Source organism: Peromyscus leucopus, chromosome 8a, assembly GCF_004664715.2.
Source record: "Peromyscus leucopus breed LL Stock chromosome 8a, UCI_PerLeu_2.1, whole genome shotgun sequence".
Taxonomy (NCBI): Eukaryota; Metazoa; Chordata; class Mammalia; order Rodentia; family Cricetidae; genus Peromyscus; species Peromyscus leucopus.
Window position 1 is genome coordinate 42,860,870 of NC_051085.1, and position 17,418 is coordinate 42,878,287.

The 17,418-nt window shown below is 44.0% G+C and overlaps 1 protein-coding gene across 1 annotated transcript in view; it reads left to right on the forward strand.

Annotated features, from left to right (window-relative positions):
• Ccdc170 (coiled-coil domain containing 170) overlaps positions 1 to 17,182 on the forward strand; it is an 84,340-nt gene extending 67,158 nt beyond the window's left edge. Inside the window, exons 8-11 of the mRNA XM_028890224.2 lie at positions 3,705 to 3,878; positions 6,263 to 6,505; positions 13,761 to 13,997; positions 16,690 to 17,182. Of these exons, the coding sequence (XP_028746057.1) occupies positions 3,705 to 3,878; positions 6,263 to 6,505; positions 13,761 to 13,997; positions 16,690 to 16,890 (855 nt within the window). The 3' untranslated portion in view covers positions 16,891 to 17,182. The remainder of the gene's footprint in view (positions 1 to 3,704; positions 3,879 to 6,262; positions 6,506 to 13,760; positions 13,998 to 16,689) is intronic.
• Positions 17,183 to 17,418: the final 236 nt, after the last annotated feature.

Sequence of the window (17,418 nt, forward strand, 5' to 3'; positions counted from 1 at the left end):
GCTCAAAAGGCCTCTGTGGAAGCCAGTCCACATGAGACAGGTGGACTAGGGCATGACTGGTACCCTTGGTGCTCTGATGGAAATGGATGTGGAATGCGGTTGGAACTTGGAGGCAGGAATAACAGCTTCTTTCTTATTCACATATATGGGGACATGATCCTCCTCCTCCTCCCTCCTCCTCCTCCTCCTCCTCCTCCTCCTCCTCCTCCTCCTCCAAGGATCAGTTCTCATTCTGTAGCTCAGGTTGGCCTTGAACGCCATATCCCAAGCTGGCCTGGAACTCACTGTTTGGTGCAGGCTGGCCCTGAACTTGTGGCAATTCTCTCGCCTCCCTCCTAAGTGCTAGAATTACAAATGTGAACCACTAGGACCCTCTTCATGTAGGTTGATTCCTCTTCCCTTCTTTCCACATAAGTGTACATTAGACTTCATCAAAATTGTGCCAAAATAGTTCTCAGCTATGAAAGCAGGTTACATAAGCTAATTATGTCCACAGAGAGTTTTCCACAGATGCAAGCAGTAAGGGCATGGTGATGTAAAATTGAAAGTAAAGTTGTATAGATTAAGTACCAGATATACTCTAGACCAGTACAATATAGTAGAATGCATGGTCTCTAACTCATGGTAACCTGTGATTCAAATGAATAAAACACACACAGTAACTCCCCTTTTTTATTTCTGCAAAACTAAAGATTTTTAAGCCATTTGGGCATACCTATATTACTAGGGTGCTGAGGCACAGGACCATGAGATTGAGAATAGCCTGGGCTACATAGTAAGTTCAAAGACAGCCTGGGGTGTATGGTGATAACCTACCTCAAAACCAAAAAAAGAAAAAAAAAAAGAAAAAGAAAAAAAGAAATAAAACAACTTTCCATCAACTGCAATCTTAAAAAAAAGATAGATTTATTTTATTTTTAATTGTGTGTGTGGGGGGGGCGGTCCATGGGTTTGTGCACATGAGTGTAGGTACCCGAGGAGGCCAGAAGAGGGCACTGGATGCCCTGGAGCTGGAGTTAGAAGCAGTTGTGAGTCACTTGAAGGGGTGTTGGGAAACACACTTGGATCCTCTGAAAGAGCAGTGCATACCCCCATCTGCTGGGCCACTCCTCTAGCGCCCTCAACAGAACAGCTAATGGCCTCGAAAGAGGCCCTTCCTCAAGCCAGGAGGCGGTGGCGCACGCCTTTAATCCCAGCCCTCGGTAGGTGGACCTCTGTGAGTTTGAGGCCAGCCTGGTCCATAGAACGAGATCCAGGACAGGCACCACAACTACACATAAAATTTTAGATTATTCAACCTCTATTGGATATGTAACTGGTAAAGATCTTTTCGTGTTTTGTAGTCTGCCCATTTGTCCAAATACCCTTGCCCTTTACCATACAGAAACTTTTCAGTTTCATGAAGTCCTATTTATTAGTCGTCCTATTAGTGCCTGTACTTTCAGGGTTTTGTGCAGAAAGTCTTTTCCTATGCCAGTGAATTCAGTTCAGTTCCTCACTTCCTGGTCTATCAGATTCGGTGTATCTGGTTAATATGTTGAGGTCCTTGGTCTATTTGGAGTTGAGTTTTAGGCAGGGCGATAAGTATGGATCTGCATTCTTCTATATGCAGCCATCCAGTTTGACCAGCGTCACGTGGTAGAGATGCTGTCTTCTACCCAGTGTGTATTTCTGGCATCTTTGTCAGAAATTGGTGTCCACAGGTATGTGGCCTCATTTCTGGGCCTTCAATTCAGTTCCATTGATCAACATGTCTGTTTCTATGCCAATCCCACATGGTTTTTATTCCTGTAGTTCTGCAGTACTACTTGAGATCAGGGATGGTGATAACTTCAACAGCTCTTTTGTCATTCAGGATTGCTTTAGCTATCCTGGTTTGTTTGTGTTTCCATATTGAAAATGGCCTTTTCGATTTCTGTGAGGAATCGTGTTGGAATTCTGATGGGGATTGCATCACATCTGTAGATTGCTTTTGGTAGGAGGGCCATTTTCACATATTAATCCTACCAATCTATGAGGGTAAATCTGCTTCCTCCACTTAAAATGCAAGCAATAGCAGCGAGGTCATGTTCAAGCACATATTAGAGGTTAAATAAAGTCCCAAACGGAGAAACCACCAGAGCAAGAAGAACCGACAGTGTGACAACTCAGATGTAAAACTGTCTGTGGCGTCAAAGCGTAGTGAATGATGCTATATTGGTAGTTACTGTAGATTCCAAAGATGATTAAATTGTATTTATCTGTATGCTACTTAACAAAATTGGAAAATATACACTTGCAGATAATTCCATCCTGATGACTAAAATATAAATAGTTCAGGCTTTAAACTGATACACTTAGACGGCAGGAAATGATACTCATTTCACCATCTAATTGCCTGAAAGTGCCAGATGCTGAGAAGTTACTGCAGCAAGAAGGTGGTGTTGGAGATAGAACCCCAATCCTGTCATTGCCGTAGAGCAAGAGCATTGATGGATTGCTTCGCTCATCCAGCACACACTGAGCGTTCTGTGTCCGAATATGCTCAGGTAAACAATAGCAGCTAAATGAAGGATGACCTTTAAGCTTTGTGCAGGTTGAGTTTATTAAAATATGAGCTGCGGGGGCTAGAGAGATTCAAGGGTCAAGAGCACTTGCTGTTCTTGTACAGGACCTGGTCAGCACCCACCCACATGGTGACTCACAAAGAAATGTCTGTCTCTCCAGTTCTAGTGGATCCGATGCCCTCTCCTAGCCACCTCAGGTACTCTCTGCATGTGGTGCACACACATACACATATGACGGCAACAACACACATAAAACAAAGATAAATATTTAAAAGATTTGCAAACTATGACATATATCACACATTTCTGTTTTAGACTGTTGTTCACCCAATTATGTTATACTAAACATTTTAAAGAGCATTTCCTGAAGCTCTCTCCCCATGTATGTGCATGCATGCATGCATGTGTGTGTGTGTGTGTGTGTGTGCGTGCACACACAAAAACATATGTCTTCCTCAGTTGTGTTCCACCTTATTTTTTGAGATAGGGTCTCTCACTGACCCGGAAGCTTACTCATTTGGCTACACTGGCTGGCCAGTGAACCCCAAGACATCCTCCCGTCTCTGCCTCCCTCATGCTGGAATTACAGGCACATTCAGGGTCTGGCTTTTAAAAACAATGTATGTTTTGCAGTTCAAACTCAGGTCACCATGCTTATACTGCAAGCATTTTACCAACTGAGACGTCTTTCCAGCTCCCTTAAAGCATTTTAATAATAACAACAACAACAACAACAACAACCCTTAACTGATGTTCAACTTTAGTATACATGGGGAGAACTTTGGTTTTCGAGTGATTGCTAAGTGCTGGGACAGCCTGGGAGGGGCAAGGTCACAGTGGCTTTTTGCCAAGGCACATAGAAGGCCAGAGTGGAATTGGGGGCACAGTCCATTTGTCACGTGCCAGGGCTTAAAGTGTATTTGGTATTAAGCTGACATCAAGGTTACTGGCCAGGGCAGAACAGAGTATTTGGACAGGAAGGATGGCAGAGAATTGGTAAGGTAGTTCAGACATTCACTACCCAATCCTGGAGTCAGAATCTAGGCTCTGGGGTGACGTTAAAGAGAACAACCTGTAAACTTGTGTGAGAGAGAAGGACTCGGTGAGACCACACCCTAACTCCCGTGTCTCATTTTCATTCTTGTTTTCTGGGTTTAGTATCTGAAGTTTCTGGATCAGCTTTCAGAGAAAGTGAAATTGGGCCAGATAGCTGCGGAACTTGGCTTTGACATGCGTCTGGACGTAGTTTTAGCTCGCGTGGAGCAGCTAGTCCGCCTCGAAAGCAATGCTGTCATTGAAAACAAGACCATCGCTCACAACTTACAGAGAAAGGTAGGCACCGTCACACTTCATAGGACCAAGAAAAGAAACTTCCTGGAAAGCCCGAGTGTTAAAATGATTTTTATTACACTACCATCAGCCGTGTGTTTAGGAAGCATGTTATTAGAAGACTATCCGATGTGTGGATCTATCTATCACTAGGCTCCTGTAAGCCTTGGAATTGCCCATTCTTGTGGAGGTTGTTGTCTCCATGGTTAAAATAGTAACGAGAACCATTTGTCTGTGTTCCATACCGAAGGTTGGAGGAGGGGAAGACGAGGGAAGATGAAGACCCAAGTGATGGCTTGTAAAGAAGATTCTGGAAGATACTAGCTGAACTTACGTTTATACCGTGGCCAAACCTGGTCGCAAGAGAGACTTGCAGACACAGCCGTTAAATCTCATAGTTTCTGCTCCTTTGAGTGAGGAGGGAAGCCTGGGGTGGGGGGGGGGGGTGGGGGAGTGGGTCACTGAGCGGTTCTGCACGCACCAGCTCTATTGAGCTAGAAAGCACAGAGAGAAGCGTTCACTTTCCATCCAATTGACAGGCAGAGTTCGAAATGGTTTCGAGCAAATGGGTGAATGGACAAATGAAAGCGATGAAACCTAGTTATTAGTTGTGTAATTATCGGCCCCAGAGAAGGAGAAAAGGAAACACAGATGTGTTCTTGTAATCCTTCTTAGGAGAAACGTTTTGTGTAGAGGCTGTATAAGATGAGCTACATCTGGGTCCTTGGACTCGGCCAGACTGTGTAATCTCGGGCGAATCACGTACCTCTCTGTTTCTTCATATTAAGATGGGAATGACCTACCCCTCATGGGAGAGTTAATTTTAATAAGAGAAATTGTGAACTGCTGTCTCATAGAATAAACTTCGTTCTTCTCACTTAGCCCTTACCCCAGCTCACTGTATCTGGAGGAATTTTTTTTTTTTTTTTAGAAAACAGAAACCATCAAGGATGTCGAATTGGGCCAAAATTCCTTCTTCACTTCTCCTCAGAAAATTGATTTTGTTCCTTAATGCCCAGTGATATTCCTTCTTAAGAATTATATCGTCATCAAGATTACCCATGTGTGGAATTTATCAGTGGACATTTGTGTCAGAGTGCAATTTGACATGAAGTGGTTCAAGAAAGAGAGTTGGGGGTAGGCCAGATGGCTCAGTGGGTAGAGGTGCTTGCCCTGAAGTCTGACAATCTGAGTTTGATCCTTGGCACTCACAAGAGAGCAAGAGAGGATGGATTCCCACATGCTTTTTTGTAACCTCTGTGGGCTGAAGTTTCCATAAGATCAAAATGCATTGCATATATGTGTGAAAGTTTCAAAGAATAAATAAAAGCATTATTCAAAAATATTAAAAGGGATTTGATTAGAGAAATATCAGATGGGTTTGTGAGGGAGTTGACCCAGGTGTGGACACAGCTGTCACAGACAGGCAAGAAATGCAAAGTAGATTTTCGGTAAGTCTTCCCACCTCAGAACCCTTAGGGGAAAATGAAGGGCTCACCCAACAGTCTCCAGCCTGGGCATTGGGCATTGGACCGCTCTCAATTCCCCCTCCCGGTGTTTGTGACCTGTGAGGGAACTGCCTGGATTTAATATCTGCCTACTGAAGTGACAGGCAGAGCTCAGGAGGCTTTCTCTGCTTGTAGTCATTTTCCGCAACCCACTCCAATGCCCTTCATCAATTTGAATGCCAATGTCAGTGATGTTGTTCCAAGAACTTACTCCCTGCCTGACTGGAGGAGCTCACAGCTTAACACAAAGAGTTCAGAGAAGCGAAATCTTCATGAAGTCCCGTTTTGGAGATTCGAAGTTTGTAAACAATTTCCTTAAAAGTCTCCTGGGTATATCTTTTGCAAGAATGTATCAACTCTCATCCTGGGAGCTACTCAGCCCGGTTCTAAGGGCCTCAAATTATCTAGGGCAAGTTTCCAGTATGATGTGGGATCTCTTGTTTCAGAAGACGCCACTGAGCACTGGAGAGGATTTTGTCTGTGTCTTATTATATTTTACTTATTCTGCTCTTGATAAGCCTATTTTATTAGTCTTAAAAGTAATTTTACATTTTTATTATGAGGCACAGAATATTGGACCAAGCAGCTGCGGAGAGCTGACTTCTCTCACATTTTCTGGGGCTCTTTTGTCCCGTACTTTGTAGCTACAGAATTAATTCTTGGAAAAAATACGAATAAAAAAAATTCAATCAGGGAAAGGAACCCGGTGACCTTTTTTTTTTTTTTGATGGTTTGCAAATGAGTCTCATTGAAGTACAGATAAAAATCGACATTATCTGAGTAATTCATTTATATTTACTGACTGTTCAATTATTTTTTTTTCCAAAAAAAAAAAAAAAAAAAAACAACAACAAAAAAAAACCTCTTGTATCAAACCAGCTAAGGACTCAGAAAGAAAGGCTGGAGAGCAGAGAAGTGCATATGAACCTCCTTCGGCAGAAAATTACCCAGCTGCAGCAGGAGAAGCAGGCACACACAGCCTTGGCTCTGGAGAGGGATGAGGCTCATCTCGCTGTCAGGAAGCTGGAGAAGAAGGTGGAGAGGATGCAGAAGGAGCTGAGTGCGTGTCGGGAACACAACACTGAGCTCAAAGCCAAGTTGGCCGACACCAACGAACTCAAGGCAAGTGTGTGGCTCCTTTCTCTGTTTTCTTTCTGTCAATGCACACCCAAGTGTACACTAAGGAATGGCACCCTAGAGTCAGGCGTGGCTGTGCGTACCTGTAATACCAGCACTTGGGAGGTAGACGCAAGTAGATCAGGAGTCCAGAGTCACTCTTGTTACATAGACAATTCAAGGCCAGCCTGGGTTATATGTATTTTCCTCAAACAAAAGAGGAAAAAAGGTGGAGCTGCTGAGATGGTTCAGTGTGTAAAGTCTCATTCTGAAGTGGTCTGACACATGTCTGGGGCCTTTCCTAGGGAAATTCCCATGTCTCTGGGGTCTGCTGTTTATACAGTCTGAAAGATTAAGAGACCCAAATGTCTCTGTAGAGTATCTTCATTTCCAGCAGGCCAGTTATAGAAATCTTCATTAAGCAGGAGTTTGTTTAGGAGGGGATGAGGAAATAGAAGCTCTACTTACTGAGAATCAGGGTTTTGTCTTAGGGTTACCATTGTCATGAAGAAACACCATGACCAAAAGTAGGTTGAGGAGGAAAGGGTTTATTTGGCTCACACTCCCATCTCACAGTTCATCATTAAAGGCGGTCAGGGCAGGGAGCTGGAGGCAGGAGCTGATGCAGAGGCCACGGAGGGGTGCTGCTTATTGGCTTGCTCCTCATGGCTTGCTCAGCCTGCTTTTTACAGCACCCAGGACCACCAGCCCAGGGCTGGCCCCACCCATGGTGAGCTGGACCCTTCTCCATCAATCACTAATTAAGAAAATGTCCCACAGGCTTGCCTACAGCCTCATCTTATGAAAGTATTTTCTTAATTGTGGCTTCATTCTCTCTGATGTCTCTAGCTTATGTAAAGCTGACATAAAACTAGCCAGTACAAAAACATACCATAGAAGAGGCCCACAGACAGGGGAGGTGGAGGGATTCTGCTGTAATACATGTGTGACGTAGTTCAGTTCTGGATTTTTGCTTAGCATTTTCCCTCTTGTTCAGGGAAGGTTCATTTTATTTATTTATTTTGTTTGTATGCAGGAACTTCACTTTATTGGAAGACACCTACCCATGTTAGCTAGAACAAAATGCAAAACAAAACCAAAACCACCTATCTACTTTTAATATCATCTGCAAATATCCTCCAGGAAACATCTAGAACACCATTTTATCAAATACCTGGACATCGTGGCCCAGCCAAGTTGACATATAGCATTAACCGTTGTAAATCTTTTTGATGGGTGAATAATAATCCATTACATGGATGTACCACTTTCTGTTTGTCCATTTAGAATTTAATGGACATTCAAGTTGTTTCTACCTTGGGGATATTACCAATAAAGCTGCTATGAACATTTGAGTTCCAGCTCTCATGTACATTCCCATGTCCATTGCAAACTAAGGCTGAAGACCTTGACTTCAGGTTATCTGAATATCTCCTTGTAAGACCCATGCATTAAGCTTTCTTGAGTTCTAGACAGAGAAAAAACAAAATCCTTTCCAGACGAACTGTTAAATTTTAAACCATTGAAAATTATCTTGGCGTGCAAACCTAAGTATTATGGAAATACTTTTTGAAAGACAGAACTATTTTTGCATAGATCTCCCTTCTTGTGTTAAATTTAGAATAATTCTATGATGTCATTTAAGACTACATGGATTTGTCAATTGCATTACATTTTTTTTTACCATTATGAAACCAAAACTGATTGAGAAATCAAAGAATTAAAACTCCAAACTAAGAAATTAATGATATTAATTCAGTATAACTGATGATGTTGTTTTACTAAAATCATCATTGACAAGAATGTGTGGCGCCAATTGCGGCTTTCAAGTTTGTCCTGCCTATGAATTCTCCCTGCATGATGAAGTGTGTTCTACCACATGCTTCATTTTACCAGTGTGAACCTCTTTACACACACGGTGATATAGTTTGGCCTTAAGTTTGCATCGATGTATGATTGATGAACTAACTGTACCTTTGTTCTTTTCTCATTAACCTGGGGTTACTAAAGTATTGTCTCTATATCACCTTATAAGAAATGCAGGCACAGAAATCTTGTGGCAGAATTCTAGAGGATGTAGAAGAGGCTTTGTGTAACCTCTCTATAGCCAGATACTTCACAGCCTGCCACAAATATAATCATTTTCTAGGGAATATATTGAAACACCCCATAATGCCAGTGGCTCAGACAGGAAGGATGTTAATTACTGTTTCACTGAAAAGAATCAAGGAGCTGGGGTGGTAACTCAATGGTAGTGTGCTTGCTTGCATGTATGGGCCTCAGTAAAACCCTCAGCACTGATGTGTGTGTGTGTGTGTGTGTGTGTGTGTATGTTTGTGTATGTGTGTGTAAGGAATGGGCATGCCACATTTAGAAGGATGTGTCAATGGTCCTCAGAAGTCTGGCTTATTCTGATTTCAACTGAGCATCCTAACCAATGCTTTCATTATCTCTCACCCTAAGTCCCATGTAGTTTCTGGGGCTTTAGCCTCATTCCAGGTATTAGCTAGGAGGAAGGCCTAAAGGACAGCCTGTTGGCTAGTTTCTGGTAATGATGTAACATCTCTGTCTCCATTGCCCAGAACTTAGTCTCTTGACTTTGTTTAAATGAGATCAGCCTAAGGAGTAGGTCTCCATTCTGGCTAGTGAGAAAGAATGGAAGACCAGCTGTCTGGAGGAGAGCCTCAGCTGTCCGCTATGGCCAACCCTTGTAGGACCCAGGTTCCAAAATCAGCTCCAAAAACTCAGGGGAGAGCCATGTGTAGCTAAAGTTTTTCTGTGTCCCACCCAGTCCACAGCCGCTCAGATCCAAGTAAACACACAGAGGCTTATATTAATTAAAACTGCTCGGCCATTAGCTCAGGCTAACTACTGACTAGCTCTTACACTTAAACTCAGCCCATTTTCGTTAACCTATATGTTGCCACGTGTTCCGTGGCTTTAACCTGTGTGCCATTACATGCTGCTCCCTGGACGGCAGGCTGGTGTCTCCTGACTCAGCCTTCCTCTTCCCAGAATTCTCCTCTCTGCTTATCCCGCCTATATTTCCTGCCAGGCTACTGGCCAACCAGCATTTTATTTACCAACCAATCAGAGCAACACATATTCATAGTGTATAGAAAGACATCCACAGCAGCCACGAGTGTTCCTTTGTGGTCTCTCAGAAAGCACCAGAGCAGACAGTAGCCTTCAGCCACAGGCAAAGCTTGCTTCTTTTTCTGACTTTTTCCATATATCCCCTACACGGAAGCTGCTCCCCATGTTCCTTCCCTATGGACATGGCTCCCACCCAGCCAGTGTAGCCCTTACTCACCTTCCCTGGAGTCAGCTTCATTCTACAGCAGCCCAGATCTCCTGGATTGCTTTTCTCACTGTGCACAGTGAACAGGGCCTGCAAAGGCAGACTGTTTGCTTTTTGTGGTGAGGGTGACTATACTTTGCCAGTTCCCAGAGTGTGGGCTGCTAGGGACAAGGAGGGGAGAGAGACCGAACAATTGAATGTCTCCCCTACATAGCTGTATCTTTGTGGACACAGCATGTTTTGGCCATCAGGACACTCCAGAACAGTGGCTTTCAGCCTGTGGGTCGTGACCCCCAAGGGGGTCAAATGCTAAGAAGGTAGAAAGACACAGATCCATAACAGTAGCAAACTGACAGGAAGTAGCAACGAAAGTAACTATGGTTGGGGTCACCACTGCAGGAGGAACTGTATTAAAGGGCCACAGCATTAGGAAAGTTGAGAACCACCGCTTTAGAACTTTGCAGCCCCCCTTCATGCAGACTCATGCACTCTGCTTGATGCCTGTCAGGGTTTTTTCAGTGAACTGTCTTTAACAACTACAGCTGAGCAATTAGACCCTAGGGTCAGCCGACATGGAAGAGTTCAGATTTAATCACCTTTCCTGTCTGGGCCTTTGACACTTATGTATAAGAGGGAATTGCCCACCAGATTGCACAGTTCTTTCCTGGGAAGCAGACAGCACACAGTGTTCGCCACGAGTGGCACCCTGGGAACCTTCCCCATCCTAGCTGGACTCTTGACGATACATCAATCTTGTTTATAGCCAGTTCTGTCCTGCTGGAGGGAAATTAGAGGCCAATTGCTTGCTGAACTCTGGGCTGCTCTGAGAAGTTCCCTCAAGGGGATTAGGAAACCAACTTAGTCCCACCCCACGCCCAGGAATCTGTTGTTGGTTTGATTTCACAGTCTCCGTCATTCTTGCTGGCTCCCAGCTCCGTCCTGGTGGCTTGACTTGGCACTCCCTTCCTTCGAATCCAAGCAGTCCTCTGAGCGAGGAGTGGTGATGTCCTCAGTGAGTTGTGTGTGGTTGACATGGACACAGCCATCTAAGGACCTTAATGCCTCAGCCCATGGGAGAGGTAAGGCCTTCCCTGGTGAGGCTCAGAGAGATGGGAAAGCCTTTCTGTGGTCTGAGTGCCAATGTGGACAGTGAATGCAGAAAATGTCCACTGTAGCTTTCTCCCTGGGTGTTTATTGCCTGAAAACTGCTCTTTCCAGAGACTGTTCCTATGGAGATTAGGAACACATGCCTCCTTAGTCATTGGTATATAATAACTCTGCTCCTTGTTTATCTGTATGTAATAACCCTACCTCCATGTTCAGCTGTGTGCAATAACCTCACCTCTCTGTTTATGTAATACACATGCTGAGCGTCTGGGTGCTGTGACTTCTCCATCTGAGAGTCCTGACCACTTGATCTAGATGCATGCCCATGTGTTTGCCATTTCCTCATTCCCTGGTTGCCCTGAGTCAGTGTTCTGGGACCTAAGTTATACAAGGACATGGCACCTCTGGGGTGTGAAAAGGCCTCTGATTATTCAGAGTCCTCTCCTGTTTCTTCTCATTAGGACTGTCTCCAAGCTGTGACCTGTCACTTCTGGTAGACATTTCACCATGTTTTTTCAATCTGAACAGAAAGCTGAATGTATCCATTCCAGTAATGCAAGGTTTCATACTCAAAATACCAATCCCAACAGCTTTGTGATTGGGCACAGCTTTTCTCTGCAATAATGATGTAGCATGAATACTAAGAATCTGTGTTTTAACGGGTAATGCCTTTTTTTTTTTTTCCCCAAGGCAGGGTTTTTCTGTATATCCCTGGCTGTCTAGGAATTCACTCTGTAGACCAGGCTGGCCTTGAACTCACAGAGCTCTACCTGCCTCTGCCTCCTGAGTGCTGGGATTAAAGGCATGTGTCACCACCAAATGGAGAATAATGATTTTGTTTTAAAGTTTGATAGGTGTTTAATTCATGAAGTTTACCCAACTTGAAAAATGTTTGATAGTCTATACAATATATTATTTGAAGTAATATGTTTAGGTCATCTATAAATAAATATACATATTCCTTTTTTGTGGGATCTTTAATCAATATAATTCTTTCCCAACTTTTGGCTTTGAAAAGAAGTCTTCTTAAATTGATTTGAAGTGTGTGTGTGTATGTGTGTACGTGTGTGTGTGTGTGTGTGTGTGTGTATTTGGTGGAACTAGAGGTCAGAATGAGAGCCTCATGCATGTTGATCAAGAGCTATACCACTGAGATATATTCAAAGTCCTTTTAAAACCTTTGTGTTTTGAGACAGGGTCTTGCTAAGCTGTCTACACTGGCCTTGAACTCAATCTGCAGGCCAGACATATCTCAAAGTTGGCAATTCTCCTGCCTCAGTTTCCCAAATAACTGGCAATGAAGATCTGTGTCACTAGGGCCAGTGAAAAATTTCAAATCTATAGAACAAGTGTCAATAATAGTATAATGGATATTCTTTTACCCTTTGTGGTAACATTTGATTGATTACTATATTTTACAAAAGAGAATGAGAGATTTAATTTCTTTGAATCATGGGGAAGTGTTCTGCATACATCTTGACACACCACCCCTTAATAACACCCCCAAGTTTCTTTTTAAAAACAAAGTCATTCTCACCATAATGGAATTAGCCATTGAGGAATTATCAGTGAGACACTCTTTGGACACACTGGATTTGGCAGGAAATAACTTTCAAAATGTGGTTTTGACAACATGGGATCCATGAGTGATCACCAATGTTGGATCCTGCAGACCTGGGCATTTCCCATCTTAAGTACCTGCTCAGCCATTTCACTCACCCCTTTTCTCTGTGCTGCCTTCACCCCAGTGGCAGGCACTTTACTTCCTGTCTATTCCCAGAGCTGTAGAAGGTGTTCTTTTGCCCTCTGGACTGTGAGTTCAAAGCTGCTGTCAGAGTCCCAAGAGAGTTCATATCACTCTAGAGCTGTGAGGTCAAGCATGTCTACCATTGACCTCTTTCTGTTTAGATAAGTATTTTCATGAGTGTCATAACAATATGCTACAAGCTGGTTGGCTTATAAACAACAGAAATGTAGCTCTCGGATCTCTAGGGGCTGGAAGGCCCCAGGGCAAGGTGCCAGCAGATTTGATGTCTGCTTTATCTTAGCTTTGTCCTCATATAGTGTTAGGGGCAGAAAGTTCCACCTGTTTTACCGGGACATCCAAATGCCTTGTTTCTGTGTGTTATGAGGGCATCTTAGTCACTGTTCTACTGTGTGAAGCGGCGACTCTTATAAAAGGAAGCATTTAATTGGGGGCTTGCTTATAGTTCCAGAGACTTAATCCATTATCATCATGGCGTGGAGCATGGTGGCATGCAGACAGGTGGTAGAGCAGTTTCTGAGAGCTTTACATCCTGGTCTGCAGGCAGAGAGAGAGAGAGAGAGAGAGAGAGAGAGAGAGAGAGAGAGAGAGAGAGAGAAAACCTGGCTTGGGCCTTTGCCTCACATTCATTAGTGGTGTCTAGAGACACTTCTGATAACGGCTGATGGAGAGTTGAGGCTTGCTGATGGGCTCCCCTGTGACACCATTAGAAGAGCAGGCATTCTTCCGCTGCTATCATTTGTCTGCAAGGCACAGGGACCCACTGGTTAGCATAGAAAGTCCAACTTGCTCACAGGCTTTATTTTAGCGATCTCACTTCAGAACCATGCTGTCTGCAATTTTATTGAGTTGATCTCCCAAATAAGTGTACTCTGCTTTATCATTCATAAGCTACAGTGACTGAGGCCATGCTTGTCCAGTTTATGCTCTTCTGCAAGGTCTTTGTAGCCGCTTGGGATGAAGTCTTTATTCTTTATTCTTTATTCATAGAACAATTAAGTGAGTTCCATTGACTTCCCAGCTGCTGTTGTATACAGTTCTCCTAAAGAAGAACAAGGGAAATGATCCTCATCCTCTTGACTCCTTAGATTAAAACTTTGGAACAGACCAAAGCCATCGAAGATTTAAACAAAGCCCGAGACAAGCTGGAGAAGATGAAGGAGAAAGCAGAGCAAAAGCTTATGTCGGTCAAGTCCGAGCTGGAGACTACGGAGCAGGAGGCTAAAGAGCACAAGGAGAGGGCCAGGGCCATGACAGAGGTGGTCACCAGCGAGCTGAGGACCCTGAAGAAGACTCTGGAAGAAGCTGAGAGGAGAGAACAGCAGGTAGATAAAAATCTGCTGGCGGGATCCTCCTCAGGACGTGACAGGGTGCCTTAAAAGCTGCATGAGACGTCACATACTGAGCGATACAGATGGCTTTGGGAATGGGTGTGCCATCCTGTGCAGGGTCACCCTCAGCTCCCCTGTGCCATTCTAACTTTAGTTTATGTGCTGCCAACGAGAGCATCATTCACACAGTTCTCCCAACACAATTTGTAAAGCTTTCTGTATCATTTCAACAGTTCCGCCCACTCCCCCTGCCTCTCTTTTGGCCAATAATCATTATGAGTTTCTTGGCCAAGAAAAACAATTCATATTTGCATGGCATAGACTATAAGCAAGAGAAAGAAATTAACATGCTTATTAAAGCAATAGAGAGCCAGTGTGGACCTAGCTTCTGGTGGTGATGGGATGTTTTAAATTGTGTTTGATAATTGCCTCTGGAGATTGCCTCGTCACACATTGTTTATGGTTAAGTAGGGTTTGGGACTAATAGGGAAGTTTTATCTCCCCCAGAGATCAGTTGCAGGAAAAAGTCTCCAACCTCAAACAGTGGCACCCAGACTTCATGGTTGACCAAGCGCAGATGTAGGCCATAAAAAAGTACACATCAGCTGTCTGGCTGCAAGGAGGAGCATTTTATCTCCTGAGCACATCAGGTCAGACATAAAGAACTCTGTCCCGGGCAGTCTGACCCCTACTGCCTTTGACTAGCATGTCACTTTCTGAAGCTGAAAGGGCAGAGAATGGACTCTACTCCTAGGATTTTTTTTTTTTTCCCCTACTCTGCTTTGGCTCATGTGTCAGGCAGAGCTGGGAAGAGCTAAACCATAAGAGCAAGTGTTCTCAGGAAGAAAACATCTCAGGAATTGTGAGTTTTGGCCGCATTCAAAAGGGTGGGAAAGTTTGAGAGAAACTCTTGCATTTGAGAGGCGAGGCTGGTGCCTTATTCTATTTAGGTGCTTTCACCAAGCATGGGAAATGGAGCAGTTCGTATGCAGGGCAGTTCTTTCTCTTAGGTCTAGGGCTGGAGATTTAAGGTCAAGACGTCAGCGGATTGGGTATCAGGCTTACAAATGGTGTCTTCACAAACCCTCAAACGGTCAAAGTTCTCTGGGGCTTCATTGATAAGGGCACCAAGTCTATCTTGGAGACTCCACCATGGTGACCTTATCCAAGCCTAATTACCCTAGAAATCCCCTTCTCCCACTACCATCACACTGAGGATTATGTCTCAATATACACTTTGGGGGTGGGGTGTGCAAGTAAGAAAAGCTTTCCTCTCCCATGCTGGACCATTCTCGGGAAGGAAGTTGGGGATAAATGTTTGGATGGTGTTCTGATGATACTCCGTCTACAGGTTGGATCTCATCTTTTCTGAAATGGAAGGTATTTAGTTAGGGCTTGTCTTGATGATACCCCCATTTTGCCTGTGTTAGTCTAGGGCCACAGAAACGACCCTAGAAGAGCATGAAGAGAGGAGATACCCACTCTAACCACTGCCCTGGTTTCTACTTTCCTCTTTCTTGATGGACACCTAGCTACCTCATTGTTAGAACTATACACAGAGTCAGCTGTCTTTGCAAGGTAGTTTGAGAAGGACTGAGAAGCCCTCAGGTTTCCATCAGCTCCTTCTTTCTCTTTGAGTTTCAGAAATTCATTACCCAGTTAACATCCCAATGCAGAAATAGTTATCATTCATGGACAGGCTCACACCAACATTTGTGTAGCACTTTGTAGGCCCCAGGGCATGTACTCAGTTATCATTTCACTTGTCCCAGATGTCAGAACAGACTTAGTGAAGGCAGACTCTCAGGGATGGTTGTTTCTTGGGGTTCTTGAATCTGTAGCAAATACACACATGTGTGGTTGATACAGTGTGCACCCCAATAAACTTATCTGGGGGTCAGAGAACAGAACAGCCACTATATTAAACATAGGTTTAGGAAGTGGTTGCACATGCTTTTAATTCTAGCATTCTGGAGGCAGAGATACATCTGGATCTCTGTGAGTTCAAAGCTATACTGGGAACAACCAGGCATGGTGACACACACCTTTAATCCCAGGAGTGATGGCAGGAAGCAGAAAGGTATATAAGGCATGAGGACCAGGAACTAGGTCTTGTTAAACTTTTAGGCTTCTAGCAGCACAGTTCAGCTGAGAGCCATTTGGATGAGGACGTAGAGGCTTCCAGTCTGATGAAACAAGATCAGCTGAGAAGTTATCGGGGCGAGGGTAGCTGTGGCTTATTCTGTTTCTCTGATCTTCCAGCATTCACTTCAATATCTGGCTCTGGGTTTTGTTTTTGTTTTTTTTTTTTTTTTTTGAGCTGAGGATCGAACCCAGGGCCTTGCACTTGCTAGGCAAGCGCTCTACCACTGAGCTAAATCCCCAACCTAGGGTTTGTTTTTATTGATAAGACCTTTTAAGATTCGTGCTACACATATGGCCACTTGACTCACAAGAGATTATGAAACTGCTGAAGCCCAGGGAATCTGCAGGGATTTTAGAAGTCACTTAGCAGGTAAGCCTCCTTATGCAGAATTTAGAAAACTCTAGAGGCTAGAGTGGGTCATTTGCCTACCTCATTCAAACCTGGGCTTCCCGCTTTTGCTATTGTTGTCGTATTTGACCTGGCAACAGTGATGCATTTTTTTTCTTTGCCAGCTAATGTATCTCTGCTTGATATCTGCAGCTGGTGGACTTCAGGGAGGTGATTTCCCAGATGCTGGGCTTGAACTTGACCTCTCTGGCGCTTCCTGACTATGAGATCATCAAATGTCTGGAAAGACTGATCCACTCACACCACCATCACTTCGTGACCTGTGCCTGCCTCAAAGACATGACTGCTGAGCCAGAGAATTGCTCGCCATGCCACTTAGAACTTCTGCATTGATCGCTTGCCTCCTGGAGGGAGGAGAGGAGAGACGGGGGACGATTCTCAAGTGGTGCAGCTCAAAAATTCCTCATAGTTTTGAAATTTGGCCAGCGTGTGTCGATTATAGACTTTGGTGACACAGTGAGAATATATCACGGGAACAAAAAGTCTTCCAAAGGGCCATCCCTAGGGCCAGGAGACGGCTCAGCAGGTGAAAGCATTTGCTACAAAGCCCGGCAACCTGAGTTCGATCCCTGGGACCCACACGGTAGAAGGAGACAATTGACTCTTGCAAGTTGTCCTCTGCCCCACATACAATCTCTGTGATACAAGTACACACACACACACACACACACACACACACACACACACACACACTAAATAAATGTTGAAAGTGCCAGTCCTAGTTAATATTCAGTACTAAAACCACCTATTGCTTCATTAGCTATAGGGCATTGGGACCCACAGGAATCCCCTAGTTTCATGCCTAGGTTGGGACATATGAGCACAGAGTTTAAAATGGCAGACTTTCTGACCTGGAGCATT